Source organism: Cervus elaphus, chromosome 9, assembly GCF_910594005.1.
Source record: "Cervus elaphus chromosome 9, mCerEla1.1, whole genome shotgun sequence".
In the NCBI taxonomy this organism is placed as follows: domain Eukaryota; kingdom Metazoa; phylum Chordata; class Mammalia; order Artiodactyla; family Cervidae; genus Cervus; species Cervus elaphus.
Window position 1 is genome coordinate 10,261,741 of NC_057823.1, and position 17,672 is coordinate 10,279,412.

At 47.2% G+C, this 17,672-nt stretch overlaps 1 protein-coding gene across 1 annotated transcript in view; it reads right to left on the reverse strand.

The window, feature by feature from the left end:
- Positions 1-16,919, reverse strand: part of TMEM38A (transmembrane protein 38A) — a 34,332-nt gene extending 17,413 nt beyond the window's left edge. The window contains exon 1 of the mRNA XM_043911081.1: positions 16,704-16,919. Within this exon, the coding sequence (XP_043767016.1) occupies positions 16,704-16,827 (124 nt within the window). The 5' untranslated portion in view covers positions 16,828-16,919. The remainder of the gene's footprint in view (positions 1-16,703) is intronic.
- Between the last annotated feature and the right edge of the window lie 753 nt (positions 16,920-17,672).

Sequence of the window (17,672 nt, forward strand, 5' to 3'; positions counted from 1 at the left end):
TTCTTCTTTCTTTATAGTCCAACTCTCACACCCATACATGACCACTGGAAAAACCAGAGCCGGACAGACTATGACTAGACGGACTAGACAGACTTTTATTGGCCAAGTAAAGTCTCTGCTTTTTAATATCTGTCTACATTGGTCATAACTTTCCTTCCAAGGAGTAAGTGTCTTTTAATTTCATGGCTGCAATCACCATCTGCAGTGATTTTGGAGCCCAAAAAAATAAAGTCAGCTTCTGTTTCCACTGTCTCCCCATCTATTTGCCATGAAGCGATGGGACCAGATGCCATGATCTTAGTTTTCTGAATGTTGGGCTTTAAGCCAACTTTTTCACTGTCCTCTTTCACTTTCATCAAGAGGCTCTTTAGTTCTTCACTTTCTGCCATAAGGGTGGTGTCATCTGCATATCTGAGGTTATTGATATTTCTCCCAACAATCTTGATTCCAACTTGTGCTTTATCCAGCCCAGCGTTTCTCATGATGTACTCTGCATACAAGTTAAATAAGCAGGGTGACAATATACAGTCTTGACGTATTCCTTTTCCTATTTGGAACCAGTCTGTTGTTCCATGTCCAGTTCTAACTGTTGCTTCCTGACCTGCATACAGGTTTCTCAAGAGGCAGGTCAGGTGGTCTGGTATGCCCATCTCTTTCAGAATTTTCCACAGTTTATTGTGATCCACACAGTCAAGGGCTTTGGCATAGTGAATAAAGCAGAAATAGATGTTTTTCTGGGACTCTCTTGCCTTTTCGATGATCCAGTGGATGTTGGCAATTTGATCTCTGGTTCCTCTGTCTTTTCTAAAACCATTTTGTACATCTGGAAGTTCATGGTTCACATATTGCGAAGGCCTGGCTTGGAGAATTTTAAGCATTACTTTACTAGTGTGTGAGAAGAGTGCAATTGTGCGGTAGTTTGAGCATTCTTTGGCATTCCCTTTCTTTGGGATTGGAATGAAAACTGACCTTTTCCAGTCCTGTGGCCACTGCTGAGTTTTCCATATTTGCTGTATACATATATACATCATATATATATATATATGTATACATATGTGTGTATATATATATATCCATCCTACTACAGTTTGCATCTGTTTATCCCAAATTCCCATTCCTTCCCTCCCCCACCACCCCAGGAACCACAAGTCTGTTCTCTATGGGTGTCTTTTTCTGTTTTGTAGATAAATTTATCTGTGTCATATTTTAGATTCCATGTATAAGTGATATCATATGGTATTTGTCTTTCTCATTCTGCCTTACTTCACTTAGTATGATAATCTCTAGGTTCATCCATATTGCTGAAAATGGCATTATTTCATTCTTTTTTACGGCTGAGGAGTATTCCCCAGTAGCTCTCTTTAAATAGTTTACTTAAATCCAATGAAAACTCCATTCAATGTGGATGTGAGATAACAAGGTTACAATACATGATCTGTTAATCGAAAGACTAATCAAAAGATATAATCAGTCCAGCTCTGGGGATTTTGAAGGGTAAGTTTCTCTTTATTTCTAGAGATTGGATGACTTTTGTCTCTAAGCTGTCAAATCTAGGACTTCCCTGGTGGTCCAGTGGTTAAGAATCTGTCTTCCAATGCAGGGGATGAGGGTTCAAGCCCTGGTCAGGGAACTAAGATCCCACATGCCTGGAAGTGGCTAAGCCTGTGTGTTGCGACTACTGAGCCTGCAGGTTACAACTCGAGAGAAGCCCATGAGCTGCCACTGGAGAAGCCTGCAGGCTGCAACGAAGACCCAGTGCAGCCAGAGAAATAAAAATAAATAAAAACTTAAAAACTGTCAAATCTGAAAGCTTGACCTCTTTAGGCCATATACTAAGTGTGAAGCTATTGATGTAAATAACTGTATACTACTGATACACTCAACAAGTTGCATGCATGCGTGCTAAGTTACTCAGTCACGTCCAACTTTGTGTGACTCTACAGGCCATAGCCTACCAGGCTCCTCTCTCCATAGAATTCTTCAGGCAAGAATACTGGAGTGGGTTGCTGTGCCCTCCTCCAGGGATTCTTCCTGACCCAGGAATCGAACTCATATCTCTTACATCTCCTGCATTGGCAGGCAGGTTCTTTACCCCTAGCGTCACCTGGGAAGCACCCCGACAAGTTGACTTGATCTTAATCCTTCGGTGAGTACAAGGACCTTATCCATCTTATCTGCTGCTGGTTCCGAACCCTCCATCCCAGCCTCCTCCCTTCCTCCATGCTGGGCACTGTGCCTGATACACGGTAGCTAGTAATAATTGTGAGTGAATGAACTCCTGTCCGCCTGGAGCTTACATTCTAGCAAATGTGGACTGAACACTCAAGCATTGCAGTTATGTTGGGCACTTTTAGTTACATTATAACAACACCCTCCCCTGCTCTCTTCACTTACTGAGTTCCTTGTTTTAAGTGAATCACTATTGTATCCTAGGCAGCTACATACCTTCATAGCATCCTCAAGGCTTCAGCCTCAGAGCCCAGCTTTCCACCCCAGGTAACCTAGGGGTCGATACCCCTACCTACAGAGAGTTACAGGAGGGAACCGTACGCCCCTCCCCCCTCAAGTTCATGTCCATCAGAACCTCAGAAAGTGACCTCATTTGAAGCAGGGTCTTTGCGGATGTGATTAAGGTAAGGATCTCAAGATGAGATCATAGTGGAACATCTGGGTTTGTCCTGAATCCAGTGAGTGTTCTTGTAAGAGGCAGAAAAGGAGACGTAGACACAGATAAGAAGGTGTTGCGAGTTAAACTCACAAAGAGATACGTTTAAGTCCTAACCCCTGGTATCTGTGAATGGGGCCTTATTTGGAAATACGGTCTTTGCAGATGTAATTAATTCAAGATGAACTCATTATGTGGGCCATAATACAGCATCTGGTGTTCCTGATAAGAGGAGATGGATCACAGAGGAGGAGCTGTATAAAGGAGGCAGAGACTGCAGTGATGCAACTGTAAGTCATGGAACTTCAAGGACGCCTCCGGAAGCTTTTCCTAAGCTTCCTTCCTAGGACCATCAGAGAGAGCATGACCCTGCTGACACCCTGATTTTGGATTTCTAGCTTCCAGAATTGTGAGACAATACATTTCTGTTGTAAGCCACCCAGCTCGTGGTGCTTCATTATGGCAGCCAAAGGAAATTTATACAAAAAGCCAGATGAGGGGGGATTCCCTCAAGGTCTAGTGGTTAAAACTCCATGCTTCCAATGCACGGGATGCAGGTTTGATCCTTGGTCAGGAAACCAAAATCCTACATGCCACATGACCAAAAAATAAATAAAATAAGAATAATGAAATAAGTTTTTTAAAAGCCATATGAGGTCAGAGGCAAAGATTGGAGTGATGTGTGTCCAGGCCAAAGAATGCCAAGGATGGCTGGAAGACACCAGAAACTAGGAGAGAAGCACAAATGGTTCCTCTCCTGAAGCTTCCAGAGGGACCCAGACACTTTGACTTTGCACTCTAGCCTTCAGAACATAGAAAGAACAAATTTCTGTTGTTTCGAGCCCTCTAGTTTGTGGTCATTCATCATGGCATCCCTAGAAAACTAACATAGAACCTGACAGATGAGGCAACAGATCTTGAGTGGCTTTCTCAAGATCACCCCGGCTTCAGTGAGGATTTATGAGTTCTGACCGTGTACCAGGCTCTTGCTAGGCACTAGAGAAGCAGCCATAAACAAGAGTTGGTTTAGGGGTTACCTGTGTGGGGTCCATAGTCTGGTAGGGAAGCAGAATGGTTAAATAATCCCACAAATGGAGGTTGAAACTCATAAGGGGGAGGCACATGGTACTTTGAAGGGTTTAATTCAGCAACTGTCTTAACTGAGGAGGTCAGACTTCATTTAGGTAGCGGTGCTTAAGCTGAGATCTGAACAATGAGCAAAGATTTCCTAGAGGATGAGGGGTGGAAGAGAGAAGATGATCCAGGAAAAGGGAGCGCGTGGGAGAAGGTGGGAAGGGGAGAGAGGGAAGCTAAGAGCTAAGGGACACTCGGCACAAGATACAGTGTCCAGGGAACTTCCCTGGTGGTCCAGTGGTTAAGCCTTCTCCTTCCAATGCAGGGGGTGTGGGTTCGATCCCTGGTCCGAGATCTAAGATCCCACATGCCTCTCAGCCAAAAAACCAAAGCATAAAAAACAGAAGCAATATTGTAACAAGTTCAATAAAGACTTAAAAATCGGTCCACATCAAAAATATCTTAAAAACAAACACACACACACACAAAACTGGAACAACACACTGTCAGCATCCAAGCCTCTTTCCCACGTCCCATGTCCAGTGCTCTAAGCTCACGTTGGGGAAAGAAACATGAAGTTCACTCTGCTCTATAGAAGGAGCTGCCTTCTTTTCAGATCAATCAATCTCAGATCAGTCAATCAGATCAGCTGCCTTCTTTTCAGATCAGTCAAGCTCACGTTGGGGAAAGAAACATGAAGTTCACTCTACTCTATAGAAGGAGCTGCCTTCTTTTCAGTCAATCTCAGAGAGAAGGATGGGGAGGAGGAACATCGGCCCCTCCTTGAGAGGAAAGAAGCCCAAGTTTCCCTTGGACATACACAGTTGGGAGGATCAATAGGCAGAACCAGCTGAGAGGCAATTTGGCAACATGGAGGAAATGAGTCACCTGTGAGTCACTTGGCCCCAGCAATTCCATTCCTCACCATTTGCCCAAGAGAGAAACTCATGCATGTGAACAAAGAGACGTGGGGGTGGGGGTGGGGGGGGCGCATTTCACTGCCACGCGGACAGCCTAGAAAAGCAGAGTCTGCTGTTTCTTGGTGAGGGGTGAGACACAGAGGGCTTCCCAGGTGGCTCTAGTGGTACAGAATCCACCTGCTGAGGAAGGAGACACAAGAGACATGGGTTTGATCCCTGGGTCAGGAAGACACCCCTCTCCCTGGAGTAGGAAATGGTAACCCATTCCAGTATTCTTGCCTGGGAGATCCCATGGACAGAGGAGCCCGGCGGGCTACAGTCCACGGGGCAGCAAAGAGTCAGACACGACTGAGTGAGTGAACACAGAGTCACACAAAGTGGAATGCCAGAGTAGTCATTGTTAAGTGAACTAGGAGCTTCCCTGGTGCTCCAGTTGTTAAGAATTCACCTGCCAATGCAGGGGGCAAGCGTTCGATCCCCAGTCTGAGAAGCTTCCACATGCCACGGGGGAACTAAGCCTGTGTGCCACAGCTATGGGTCCTGCACACCTAGAGCCTGGGTTCTGCAACAAGAGAAGCCCCCACAGTGAGAAGCCCAACACCTCAATGAACAGTAGCCTCCCTGCTCGCTGCAACTAGAGAAAGCTTGCCTGCAGCAACAAAGATTCAGTGTAGCCCAAAACAGATAAATGAATAAACCTTAAAAACAAAAATGAACCAGAATTAGGGGATTCCCTGGTGGTCCAGTGGTTAGGACTCCAATCCCAAGCTGGGAAACTAAGATCCTGCAAGCCGTGTGACATGGCCAAAACAAACACCAACAACACACTAGATCCAGATCTGAGCTCCTCACCCTCAGCGGTGCTGACGTGTGAAGCTGGATCACCCTCTGCTGCGATGGGGACCACGGATGTCAAGGAGCATCCCTGGCCTTGTCTCATTGGATGCTAATAGCCCACACCCAGTCTGAAGAAGGAGATGGCAACCCACTCCAGTATCCCTGCCTGGGAAATCCCATGGATGGAGGAGCCTGGCGGGCTATCACCTATAGGGTCGCAAAGAGTCAGACACTTCTAGTGTGGTGGGTACCAAACCACCACCTCACCCTGGTTGTGACAACCAAAAATGTTTCCAGATACTGCCAAATATCCCCAGAGGACAGATCTTCTGGCTGAGAACCCCTGCTCTAGATGCATCAACACTGATAAATCCTGTAAGGCTGCTGCTAAATGAAAAAGCTAGGTTGCAAAATGATATGTTTATGTATATTCTATGTATAATATATGTGTAAAACAACACAAACTGCTCCATGCAGTTCATAGATATATGTACATTGGTGAAGGTATACATACAGGCATGGGAATAATATAGGCTGATTTTAGGGCAGTGATCATATCTAGAAGACTCTTGAGAGTCCCTTGGACAGCAAGATCAAACCACTGAATCCTAAAGGAAATCAACCCTGAATATTCATTGGAAGGACTGATGCTGAAGCTAAAGCTCCAATACTTTGGCCACCTGATGCAAACAGCTGACTCACTGGAAAAGACCCTGATGCTGGGAAAGACTGAAGGCAGGAGGAGAAGAGGGTGACAGAGGATGAGATGTTGGATAGCATCACTGACTGAATGGACAAGAGTTTGAACAAACTCCGGGAGATGGTGAAGGACAGGGAAGCCTGGCGTGCTGCAGTCCATGGGGTCGCAACGAGTCAGACACGACTCAGCGACTGAAAAACAACAACATATCCAGAGAGGGAAAGGGGGGAAGGGAGGGGACTGGCTCTGTCACTATTTCTTAAAAAAAAAAAAAAAAATCTGAAGCAAATCTATGTTCACATCTGGTAAGTGTAGTGAACACAGAGGTATCTGTGTCACACATATTCTGTATGTTTGAAATATTTCATCATCAAAACTAGAAAAAAAACAAGGGTCACCCTAAAAGTTGATAAGCAAGAAGGACTTGGGGTGCTCTCCTGCCTTATCATACCAAGCCCCCTGGCGGGGCCCCTCACTGCCTGCCCCCTCCCCAATGGTTGTGAATGGGGATCCAGGAACAGGAGGTCTCACAGCCTAGGGTGGACCACCACGCTCTTTTATGCACAGTAACCCACCAGCAGGTTCTAGAGGACTCTTAAAAGGTCATGTTCACAGAAGCACTCTCCACAATTGCCAAAAGGTGAAAACCACCCAAATGTCCATCAACAGATGAACGAACAAACTAAATGTGGTCCATCCACATAACGGAATACTATGCAGCCTTAAAAAAATGAAGTACTGACAGGTGCTCCAACAGGGGTGAATCCTGAAAACACGCTAAGTGAAAGAAGCCACAACACAACACACATTGTGTGATCCCACTGACATGGAATATCCAGAAAAGGAAAATCCACAGAGACAGAAAGCAGATTAGTGGTTGGCAGGGACTGAGGAGGGGATGGGGAATGACTGCTAATGGGGACCGGAGTTTCCTTTTCAAGTGATGAAGATGGTTCTTGAACTTATACATGCCATATGCGTGCCTGTTCTGTTGCTTCAGTTGTGTCCAACTCTTTGCAACCCCATGGACTATAGCCCGCCAGACTCCTTGTCCATGGGATTCTCCAGACAAGGATACTGGAGTGGATTGCCATTCCCTTCTCCTGGGGGTTTTCCCAACCCAGGTATCAAACTCGAGTCTCCTGCACTGCAGGTGGATTCTTTACCACTGAGCCACTGGGGAAGCCCCACATTCCATATAGGTGGGCTCATATAATATGACCCTTTGCATCTGGCTTCTTTCACTGAGCTCAGTATTTTCAAGGGGACTATTCATTTCCACTGCTGTACTGTATTCCATCATAGGAACAGATCACAAGTTATTTATCCATTTTCTGGCATATATTAATACATACCATAATCAGAAACCTGCCTCATAAAAGTCGTTTCAGATTAAATCAGCAACACACTTCCCTTTCTCTTTACACCCCCACTGACTAACCACATGTTCTTGGACAAACCATCTTTTTTTTTCCATCTCTTTCCTTCTGTCAGGTGGGAACCCTAATCCCTTCTTTGCCTAACTCCTATCAGGGGTTGGAATCAAATTTTCCCTCCTCCATCTCACCCTGAAGTCACAAGCCCAAAGTACACCCTTTCTGCATCTACTAAGCTCCTTCATTATGAAGCCCAGTGCCCTCTTCCCTCCTCTGGGCATCTATTTAAAACGCTGCCAGCTGAGAGTTAATCCTTGGGAGCAGCTGGTGGGTCCTATAGGGGCCGGGTCAGGTGAGGCCCCCATGTTTTGCAGAAATGGATACCTCTGCAACTAAAAATAACCCCCAGGGGTTGAATTCTTTCCAGGATCTTTCCTTTGCCTGCTGGGACGATAAGGCCTGGGAGAGTGGGGTAGGGGTGTGGGAAGCTTGGGTTTTGCAGGAACTCCGTAGGCTCCTCACTATGGGGGAAGCCTGGTAGAAAAGTCACATGTCTGGGGTTTGCCTCTGCGGCTCACTCGGCAGTGGCTTCGGGCAAATGACCAGCACCACCCCCTCTTACCTCCAGCCTGTTTCCTCTTTTGTGGATGGGAGAATGAGAGCATTCCCTTCACTGAGTTATGCTGATGATTCAATGCTATGTTGATTATCATCATTATGCTTTTTTAAAAAGTCAAAGGACATTCCTTTGGCAGTCCAGTGGTTAGGAGCCTGTGCTTTCGCTACCAAGGGCCTAGATCAGGGAACTAAGATCTTACGAGCCATGTAGTGTGGCCAAAAATATAATAAATAAAATTGAAGTATAGTGTATTGATTTACAATATCATGTTAATTTCATCATTGAAACAAGTATACTATCAAGGGTAAAACAGATCACCAGCCCAGGTTGGATGCATGAGACCAGTGCTCAGGGCTGGTGCACTGGGAAGACCCAGAGGGATGAGATGGGGAGGGAGGCGGGAGGGGGGATCGGGATGGGGAACACATGTAAATCCATGGCTGATTCATGTCAAGTAATTAGCCTCCAACTAATAAAAATAAATGGAAAAAAAAGATTAAAAAAAGATATATAGCAAAGTGATTCAGCTATACATATATACATATATATATATATATATATATACACACACACACATACTTCTTTAGATTCTTTTCCAGTATAGATTATTATAAGATATTGAATGTAGTTCCCTGTGCTATACAGTAAATCCTTATTGTTTATTTTATATATAGTAATATGTATCTGTGGCTTCCCTGGTGGCTCAGCAGTAAAGAATGTGCCTGCCAATGCAGGAGATGCAAGAGACACAAGTTCGATCTCTGGGTGGGGAAGATCACCTCGAGAAGGAAATGGCAACCCACTCCAGTATTCTTGCCTGGGAAATCTCATGGACAGAGGAGCCTGTCCACAGGGTGGCAAAAGAGTCAGACGTGACTTAGCGACTAAACCACAACTATATGTATCTGTTACTCCCATACCCCTATTTTATACTTCCCCTTTCTGCTTGGGCAATCACAATTTTGTTTTCTATGTCTATGAGCTTTTTATCATTATCACTACTTTCCCAGCAACCCTAGAAAGACAGGATGAGTCTCCCCATTACCACATGAGAAGCCTGGGGCTGGCGGGGACAGTCTGCCCTGAGGATCCACAGCCAGGCAGTGGTGGATAAACTATCCCCCTGGCTCTTTCCCTTTGCCATGCTTCATTCTGATTTCTTTTGCTGGGTCTTAGAGCAGCACCAGGAAGCAGGAGAATGTGGGTTTCAATTCCAGGTTTGTCACCAAAGCACTCCCTCTCAATGAGTGAGCTCTGGCTGCTCACTCCCCATCTGGGCCTCAATTTAGTCATCTGTAGAATGGGGATGCTGTCTAGAGCAACCAACTGTCACTGTTGCCATGGGCTGAGGGGTTCTGGGGCTTTGGATGTCTGTCTTGGGCAAACCTGGGTGACGTGGTCACCCAGGGCTATTACTCACTTCAAAGGGCTATTATTTATTTCATCTGTGAAAGATGAAAAGAAATTAAGCTTAGTGCTTAGCAATTATGTGAGGGTTATTTCTGGAACTGAGCTGAAATGGAAAGTACCTGTGGGTGGAAATTTTAGTGGATGGACTTATACTACAAATCAGATCTGCCTAAGGAAGAAGCACTGATTCTGACCCTAGTTCTGACCTGTGATGGGCTCCACACATTCCCTCTCTGGGGGTTAGTGTCCTGTCTGTAGATGGCTGGGAAGTGCTAGATTTCCCAGCGTATTTTTTTTTTTTTTTTTTTTTGCTGTACCGGGTCTTAGGTGCAGCATGCAGGATCTAGTTCCTGGACCAGGGATTGAATCCAGGCCACCTGCATTGGTAGCATGGAGTCCCAACCACTGGATCACCAAGGGGATCCCCACAGGGCACTCTTAGCACCGCTACCATTCTGTGCTATTTAGTGTGAGGTCCAAACATATGGGAGGTACGCTCACAGACTTTCTCTAAGGAAGTCTCCCTCTCCCAAGCCTGGAGCTCAGCTTTCTTCCTCACTTTTGGTTCTCTTGGGCTCTCCCAGTAATTTTTAAATGCTCAAACTGCAACGAAGATGTCCTTCGATAGGTGAATAATGAAACCGTGGAACAGTCATACCATGGAGTATTATTCAGCACTAAAAAGTAATGGGCTATCAAGCCACAGAAAGACACAGAGGAGCTTTAAATGCATATTGCTAAGTGAAAGAAGCCAGTCTGAAAAGGCTACATAGTGTATAACTCCAACTCTGTGACATTCTGGGAAAGGCAGAAGTATAGAGACAGTAAAAAGATCAGACACTGTCAGGGATTTGGGGAGAAGAGGCAGGAGAGATGAATAGGCAGATCTTGTGGGATTTTTAGGTTAGTGAGACTATTCTGTACAATACTACAATGATGGATGTTTTTATTTTAGTCACAGAAAGTATTGTCTGACTTTGCAACTCCATAAACTGTGGCCTGCCAGGCTCCTCTGTCCATGGAATTTTACAGGCAAGAATACTGGGGTGGGTGGCTATTTCCTTCTCCGGGGATCTTCCTGACCCAGGCATCGAACCCACTTCTCCTGCATGGGCAGGCAGATTCTTTACCACTGCACCAGCAGCAAGGCCCCATAATGATGGATACATGTCACTATATGTTTGTCAAAATCCATGAAATGTACAACACGAAGGAATCCTTATGTCAACTACCGACCAGTTGATAATGATGTTGATAATGCAATACAATAATGGTAATAGGACAATAATGATGTTGACAATAATGTTTGTTCATTGACTGTAACAAATGCTCCCCTCTGGTGCAGAACATTAATGGTAGGGGTGGCTGTGTGTGGAGGAGGTAGTCAGCCTATATGGAAAACTACTTTCAGTTTTTTGCTGTGGATCTAAAACGGCTCTAAAAAATTGTTTATTAATTAAAAAAAAAGAATGGATGTTCAAACAGCCAACATATAAACGTCAGTTCAGCTCAGTTGCTCAGTCGTGTCTGACTCTTTGCGACCCCATGAATTGCAGCACGCCAGGCCTCCCTGTCTATCACCAACTCCCGGAGTTGACTCAAAACTCATGCCCATCAAGTCGGTGATGCCATCCAGCCATCTCATCCTCTGTCAACCCCTCCTCCTCCTGCCCCCAATCCCTCCCAGCATCAGGGTCTTTTCCAATGAGGCAACTCTTCGCCTGAGGTGGCCAAAGTACTGGAGTTTCAGCTTCAGCATCGGTCCTTCCAATGAACACCCAGGACTGATCTCCTTTAGAATGGACTGGTTGGATCTCCTTGCAGTCCAAGGGACTCTCAAGAGTCTTCTCCAACACCACAGTTCAAAAGCATCAATTTTTCAGCGCTCAGCTTTCTTCACAGTCCAACTCTCACATCCATACATGACCACGGAAAAAACCATAGCCTTGACTAGACAGACCTTTGTTGGCAAAGTAATGTCTCTGCTTTTTAATATGCTGTCTAGGTTGGTCGTAACTTTCCTTCCAAGGAGTAAGCGTCTTTTAATTTCATGGCTGCAATCACCATCTGCAGTGATTTTGGGGCCCCCCAAAATAAAGTCTGACACTGTTTCCACTGTCTCCCCATCTATTTCCCATGAGGTGATGGGACCAGATGCCATGATCTTAGTTTTCTGAATGTTAAGCTTTAAGCCAACTTTTTCACTCTCCTCTCTCACTTTCATCAAGAGTGAAAGTGAAACCGGACTGCGCAGAAGCGTGCCGGCTGCGACAGACCGCGCAGAAGCGCGGCTGTGAGGAGTTACCCCTCGCCCAGGGTCGGGGTAGCAACCAAGAGCGTCAGGCTGCGACAGCTCAGGAGCCGCGGGCCGAGAGGAGCTACCACACGCCTGAGGGCGGGAGCGGCAGCGGAGAGGAGCAACCCCAGTTCCAAGGAGCGGCTGCTGCCCGGCGCAGGAGGGCTGAGAGGAACTACTCCACGTTCAAGGTCAGGAGGGGTGGCCATGAGAAGATACCCCTCCACCAAGGTAAGGAGCAGCGGCAGCGCTTTGCTGGAGCAGCTGTGAAGAGATACCCCATGTCCAAGGTAACAGAAACCCAAGTGAGACGGTAGGTGTTGCCAGAGGGCATCAGAGGGCAGACACACTAAAACCATAATCACAGAAAACTAGCCAATCTGATCACAGGACCACAGTCCTGTCTAACTCAATGAAACTAAGCCATGCCGTGTGGGGCCACCCACATGGTGGAGAGGTCTGACAGAATGTGGTCCACTGGAGAAGGGAATGGCAAACCAGTATTCTTGCCTTGAGAACCCCATGAACAGTATGAGAAGGCAAAATGATAGGACACTGAAAGAGGAACTCCCCAGGTTGGTAGGTGCCCAATATGCTAATGGAGATCAATGGAGAAATAACTCCAGAAAGAATGAAGGGATGGAGCCAAGGCAAAAACAATACCCAGTTATGGATGTGACTGGTGATAGAAGCAAGGTCTGATGCTGTAAAGAGCAATATTGCATATATGGAACCTGGAATGTTAGCTCCATGAATCAAGGCAAATTGGAAGTGGTCAAACAGGAGATGGCAAGAGTGAATGTCAACAGTCTAGGAATCAGTGAACTAAAATGGACTGGATTGGGTGAATTTAACTCAGATGACCATTATATCTACTACTGTGGGCAGGAATCCCTTAGAAGAAATGGAGTAGCCATCATAGTCAACAAAAGAGTCCGAAATGCAGTACTTGGATGCAATCTCAAAAACGACAGAATGATCTCTGTTCATTTCCAAGGCAAACATCCAATATCACGGTAATCCAAGCCTATGCCCCAACCGGTAATGCTGAAGAAGCTGAAGTTGAATGGTTCTATGAAGACCTACAAGACCTTTTAGAACTAACACCCAAAAAAGATGTCCTTTTCATTATAGGGGACTGGAATGCAAAAGTAGGAAGTCAAGAAACACCTGGAGCAACAGGCAAATTTGGCCTTGGAGTACGGAATGAAGCCGGGCAAAGGCTAATAGAGTTTTGCCAAGAGAACGCACTGGTCATAGCAAACACCCTCTTCCAACAACACAAGAGAAGACTACACATGGACATCACCAGATGGTCAACACCAAAATCAGATTGATTATATTCTTTTCAGCCAAAGATGGAGAAGCTCTATACAGTCAGCCAAAACAAGACCAGGAGCTGATTGTGGCTCAGATCATGAACTCCTTATTGCCAAATTCAGACTTAAACTGAAGAAAGTAGGGAACACCACTAGACCACTCAGGTATGACCTAAATCAAATCCCTTATGACTATACAGTGGAAGTGAGAAATAGATTTAAGAGACTAGATCTGTTAGACAGAGAGCCTGATGAACTATGGACGGAGGTTCGTGACATTGTACATATAAACGTAGGAAGCTGCAAATCACATTTCTAGCTTCCCTTGAAAAATTAGTTCTGCTAGTTCCAGCCCCAATCAGGTGGCGATGCACATGGCTGGATCTCACCCGGGGACTGTCCTCACCTGGCTGTCTTACTCCTTTCCATATGTGACCTGCCAGGCCCTTGAAAGCACGGGAGTTTAAGACTCAGTCTAGATTTATGATTCTTAACTGGCACTGTTAATGTGCCAGTTAACTGACACTGGCAACGTCTGGGGACATTTTTGGTTGTCACAATTCGGGTGTGCTCCTGGCCTCTAGTGGGTCAGGTTAGAGATGCTGTGAAACATCCTGAAACTCACAGGATGGCCCCCACCACAGAGGATGATCTGGCTCTACCTGTCACTGGTGTTGAGGTTAGGAAACACTGGTGCAGAAAACTGGATCTCATCTGGGGAACTTTAAAAAATATTAATTGGGGTACCATCCCCTGCAATTCTGATTTTCATGATGAAGTGGTACTCCCTGGACAACAGGAATCTTCAAAGCTCTCCAGGTGACTCTAATATGTAGTCATACTTGAGAACCTCTAGTCTGGGAGGCTCTTTGCAAGGATCAGGTCTTAAAGTAGCCATTGATTGTCATTCAATCATTCATCCACTCATTTCTTCAATCATGCAGCCAGCAACCACACCTTCTTCTCTTCTTGCGTAGAGCTAGGCATCTTAGAGGTGAGTCAGATTTGGCCCTCCCTGCCCTATTGAGGAGCTCCAGGTTCTTTTAGTCCATCATTTCTCAAATGTTAGTACACTTGCAGGGATCCTGTTCAAATGCAGAGTCTGTTTCAGTAGGTCTGAGTGGGGAGCCTGCATTTCTTAACCCAGGGGTCACAGATGCTGTTCACCTGAGGACCACACGTTGTGCTTCTTCCTCATTCAGGATTCTCATGAAAGCCTGACCCAGAAAATGCCTGCAGCCCAGGGAACACATTGCCCCATGCCTTACAAATCGTTCTACTACCTCTCACAAGTGCCTTAGACCTGACTACTGACCAAGTTCTCAACAGATCTTCACAAGAGCCAGGTAAGGGAACCCAGATTATTGTACCAATGAGTCCATTTCACAGATGAGCAAACTGACACTCATGTACAAAATAACCTCCCTGGTGTTTACTCACTGCTTTTAAAGGCAGAACTGACTTCCAGTTTGAAGATTATTCCTTAAGATTATTGGCTTTCAGGTTCACAAAATTCCTAGGGGCCCATGCATTCTCTAGCTGGCCCTGCAAACAGCACACAGACTCTGAAAAGAAACCTTTACAGAGGCTTAGCAGAAACACCAAACTGGGGGGCTAATAGCTAAGCCCAATGCCTCCCTTTTCTAAGGGTAGGCAAGTCCTCCAGAACAACTGTAGTGATTCTTGGGGTCAAGCAGACCTGGGTTGGAATCCCAAGTCTGTCATCTACCAGCTATGGGACCACAGGTTGATTGTATATGTAAATTAGCTTAGCCTCTATTTCCTCAGCATCCCTAGGGTAGGAGAGCTTGAAACATGAGCATGCCAGGTCTCTATCCCAGGATTCAATTGGCCTGGAGTAGAGATGAGATAGGCGAAGGAGGGCCCCCAGGAGCCTCTAAGGCACTCTCTCAACCTTCAAGAACCTTCAGGCTCCAGCACTTCAAGTCCAGGAGATTTACTCTGTGACTCCAGCAGGAATGTCTCAACCCCTCCTGCGTGCTCCCAGCCAGCCCAGAGACCACTTTCCTTCCAGACACTTGTGTCCTACATCACTGCCAGGCTCCTGCCCTCCACAATTCTAGATTTCCCAATGTGTGCTAGGTTCTGTACTTGCCCAAGAGACCTGGAATGAGCCACCAGGAATTCATCTGCAGACAGGAAATACAGCCCTGTGTTCTGGTTAAGACAATACAAAGCTTATTTTGCTTTGCAAAGTAACTGCTTTCCAAAAGCACTCATAAAGAAATAGGCTCTGGCATGTGGACGAGCTAAAATAAAACAGAATAGAAACACTCGGCAGGCAGAGGATGATCCTATTTGCATAAGACTGTGCATTTACATCCATAACTACAGGGGTATAAATGCAGAGAAGGGAGGTCTGGAAAGCGGCCACAACATCTACTGTAATTATCTCTTTTTTCCTTTAGGCTTTTCAATTTGATTTTTCTCTTTAATGTACACTAGCACCTATCTTTATCATCTTAAAAAAAAAAAGAAAAGCTATTTCTGAGAGGATACAAGAGTAATTTACATCTAAGTGGGAGAAAGGATCACAAAGTTTCAGGTCTTTTTTCTAAAGCTAAAATTCTATTGTCCCTTTAGTTTGCTGTTGTGCTAGAGTTATTAAAATAGGAGGAGATGAATAAGAAACACTCCCTAAGCCTTGTATAAAAATAGGCTGCATTCTAAGGAGGCCATTTACCGTTACTGAAAAAAAAAAAAAAAAAAAAAAACCCAAGACTCTGGGTCTTCCCCCAGCGATTCTCCAAGAGGGTCTGGAGCTGGTGGGAGGATGCTGACCCCACATTACCCTGCCCTAGGGCCGGTCCTGCTCAATAAGTGGAAAGGATCCGGGCCAGAGCTGGAAGAATTCCCGCCGGGCTCCGAGATCCAGCACAGCCTCGGACCAGGCAAAGGGAGAAGAGGTTGCCCCAGAGCCACAGCAGGGAAGCGGCATCGGTGTCACTTTCTCTGAACCTGATCACAGACCCCAGCACTGCCGGCCCTTATATAGACACTCAGCTGCGGCTTTGGCTCCCGGCGCCAAGGGCAAGGAGAGAGGTCATGGCTGCAGGCAGCCAGGACTTGTGACCTGGCCAGCAGAGCCGACCCCCGCCTGCACCCTCACCACGACCTAGCCCCTCGCCCAAGTTCATGCGACCCTCTCCTGCCAGGATTCCTGACCTTCTCTCTCCCCGCATCTTCCCCAGCACCTGTTCCCCACTCCTCTGGACAATCACGTTCCTCTCCTGCATCTGCTTCCCCTCCCCCAGCCCCACAATCCCAGGGGCTTCTCTCCTTGCCCTCGCTCACATCTGTCCCCTCTGCCTGCCCCCACGATACCAGAACCTGCTGGCTTCCCCGAACCGGCCCCTGGAACTGTTTCCCCACGATCCAGGCCTTTCCCCGCCTGCAGACCCCTGAGTTTCCTCCCGTCTCCCGCCCCGCAATGCCAGCCCTCTCCAGCACCCCGGCCCTGGCTCACCTGGCTCATACTTGAGGTAGAGGATGGAGACGATGAAATAGCTAAGGTCGAAAACAGGGAAGAGGGGCACCCGCGAGAAGCTGAGCGCAAGCTCGCCCAGGCTCAGCGCCGAGAGCAGCTCCATGGCGCCCACCGGGTCCCACCCCAGCCCCCGGCCCGGTGCGTCCCGTCGCTGGCAACTGCGCCCCCGCCGCTGGACCCGCCCCCGCCCGCCAGGCACCGCCCCAACCCGGCCCCCGCGGGAGAGGAGGAGCGACCGCTGGCCTCCAGGCGGGGTCCAGTCCCATGGATCTCGGTCGGTCCAGCGTCCCACACTCCGTCTCTCGGGCCATCATGACCCGAAACAGTCCAGCCCGGGAGAGTGGGGTGGGTGGATGATGCCGGGTGTGGGGTCGCTGTGGAGTTTGAGTTGGACACGGAATCTAACCTTGGAGGGGGGCGATATCTGTTCCTCAAGGAGCCCCCTCAGGCGGGACGGATCATTCAGGACCCCACTCCTGTGGGGCTCGGTTAGAACCCACGTCCTCTATGGAGCCCTTGGATCGAGACCGCCAAACCCCTGTGGAACCGAATCAATTATGAACCCCATACTCCCGTTCCCCATAGGGTCTTTTTGGTCAGATCCCTCGTCCTCTATCTATCTGTCATGATCCCAGCTCTAAGTCATAACTTCTGTCCCCCGCGAGGAATCACGTCCTCCGAAGGAACCGCTCAGTAGGAACCCCAGCCCCCGGCAGTGCCGCCGGCTAGTGGGGCTCTTGCCTTCCGTGGGGCCCAGGAGGAGGCCCTTTTGGAACCCAACAGTCGGGATGTATATGTCAGGGAGAGCCCACTGAGTCGGGATCCATTCCCCTATGCAGTTTAAGATCAAAAGATCCCGTTTTTCCAGAGGCCGCATCCTTTGAAAGCCTAGCGCAGCAGCTTCTGCGCTAGTGGTCTGGAGCGCTGGTCACTCACACAGGCGAGCGG